The 1263-nt window shown below is 64.3% G+C and overlaps 1 protein-coding gene across 1 annotated transcript in view; it reads right to left on the bottom strand.

Annotated features, from left to right (window-relative positions):
- MUC5B (mucin 5B, oligomeric mucus/gel-forming) overlaps positions 1-1263 on the bottom strand; it is a 31753-nt gene that overhangs the window by 11639 nt on the left and 18851 nt on the right. Inside the window, exons 34-35 of the mRNA XM_007465999.1 lie at positions 575-1259; positions 6-405 (exon numbers count right to left, since the gene is read on the bottom strand). Of these exons, the coding sequence (XP_007466061.1) occupies positions 6-405; positions 575-1259 (1085 nt within the window). The remainder of the gene's footprint in view (positions 1-5; positions 406-574; positions 1260-1263) is intronic.

Genomic DNA, 1263 nt, shown 5'->3' with positions numbered 1-1263 from the left:
CCCACAGCACAGCACGCGGATTTTGTAGTTGTAGCACATCTTGAACAGGCCCACCTGCTCGGCGTTCCTGCAGACCAGGCCGAAGCTGACATCACAGTGCACGCGTTGCTTCAGCTCCTCCAGCCTCACGTCGGGGAAGTTTTCGGCCTGGCACTCTATGCCCTGGGGCTGCTCGCACACGGCCCCTCCCGCACGCCTGATCTTGTCGTAGGACTCGACGTCCCCTCCGGCCTGTTCAGACTTGGGGTAGTCCTCGTCAAACCACTCTGTCCACTCACAGCGGGGCTCACAGGAGGTGGTGGCCGTCGACACCACGGTTCCCAACATGCTGGTCTCAGGGTGCGAAGTGGACAGCGGGACCGTGGAGGTGGTGCCCATTGTGCCCACTGCTGTTCCCATCAGCAGCTGAGACGTGGAGGTTTGCGTCGTCACTGATGTCGGGGTGGGCCCCCTTGAGGCTGTGTGAGTCGGGAGGACCGAAATGGCCCTCCCTGGGATGGTGGGCCCTGTGGACGCTGGGGGAGATGTGAGGAACCCCGTGGCAGATGTTGGGAGCGTGCCTGTGTGGCTGGGCCTTGAGGATGTCACTCGGACTGTCAGTCCCGTGGAAAGGGAAGGTGCTGGTGTGGCACTGCTGGCGGGGGACCTGGTCACCCCTGTGCTCCCCAGCCATGTCGTGTGCTGCGTGGCTGGTAGCACAGCGGTGGTGGTGCTGGAGGCAGTGGGGGACGTGGTGGCTGTGGTAGCAGAGGTGGCCACTGTGGCAGTGGCAGCAGTGGAGGTGGCTGCAGTGGTGACTGTAGCAGTGGGGACTGTGGCAGTGGATGTGGTGGCAGTGGGGGCTGTGGGAGTGGATGTGGTGGCTGTGGGGGCTGTGACAGTGGAGGTGGTGGCTGTGGGGCCTGTGGCAGTGGATGCGGTGGCAGTGGGGACTTTGGCAGTGGATGTGGTGGCAGTGAGAGCTGTAGAGGTGGTCACAGTGGTGGCTGTGGCAGTGGATGCAGTGGCAGTGGGGGCTGTGGCAGTGGAAGTGGTGGCCGTGGGGGCTGTGGCAGTGGAGGTGGTGGCAATGGGGGCTGTGGCAGTGGGAGCTGTAGAGGTGGCCACAGTGGTGGCTGTGGCAGTGGATGTGGTGGCAGTGGGGGCTGTGGGAGTGGAGGTGGTGGCCGTGGGGGCTGTGGCAGTGGATGTGGTGGCAGTGGGAGCTGTAGAGGTGGCCACAGTCATGACTGTAGCAGTGGGAGTGGTGGCCGTGGGGGCTGG

This window comes from Lipotes vexillifer, unplaced genomic scaffold (genome assembly GCF_000442215.2).
Source record: "Lipotes vexillifer unplaced genomic scaffold, Lipotes_vexillifer_v1.1 scaffold1094, whole genome shotgun sequence".
Classification (NCBI taxonomy): Eukaryota; Metazoa; Chordata; class Mammalia; order Artiodactyla; family Lipotidae; genus Lipotes; species Lipotes vexillifer.
Note: the sequence above shows the minus strand (reverse complement) of the source record. Positions and strands in the feature narration are given on the sequence as shown.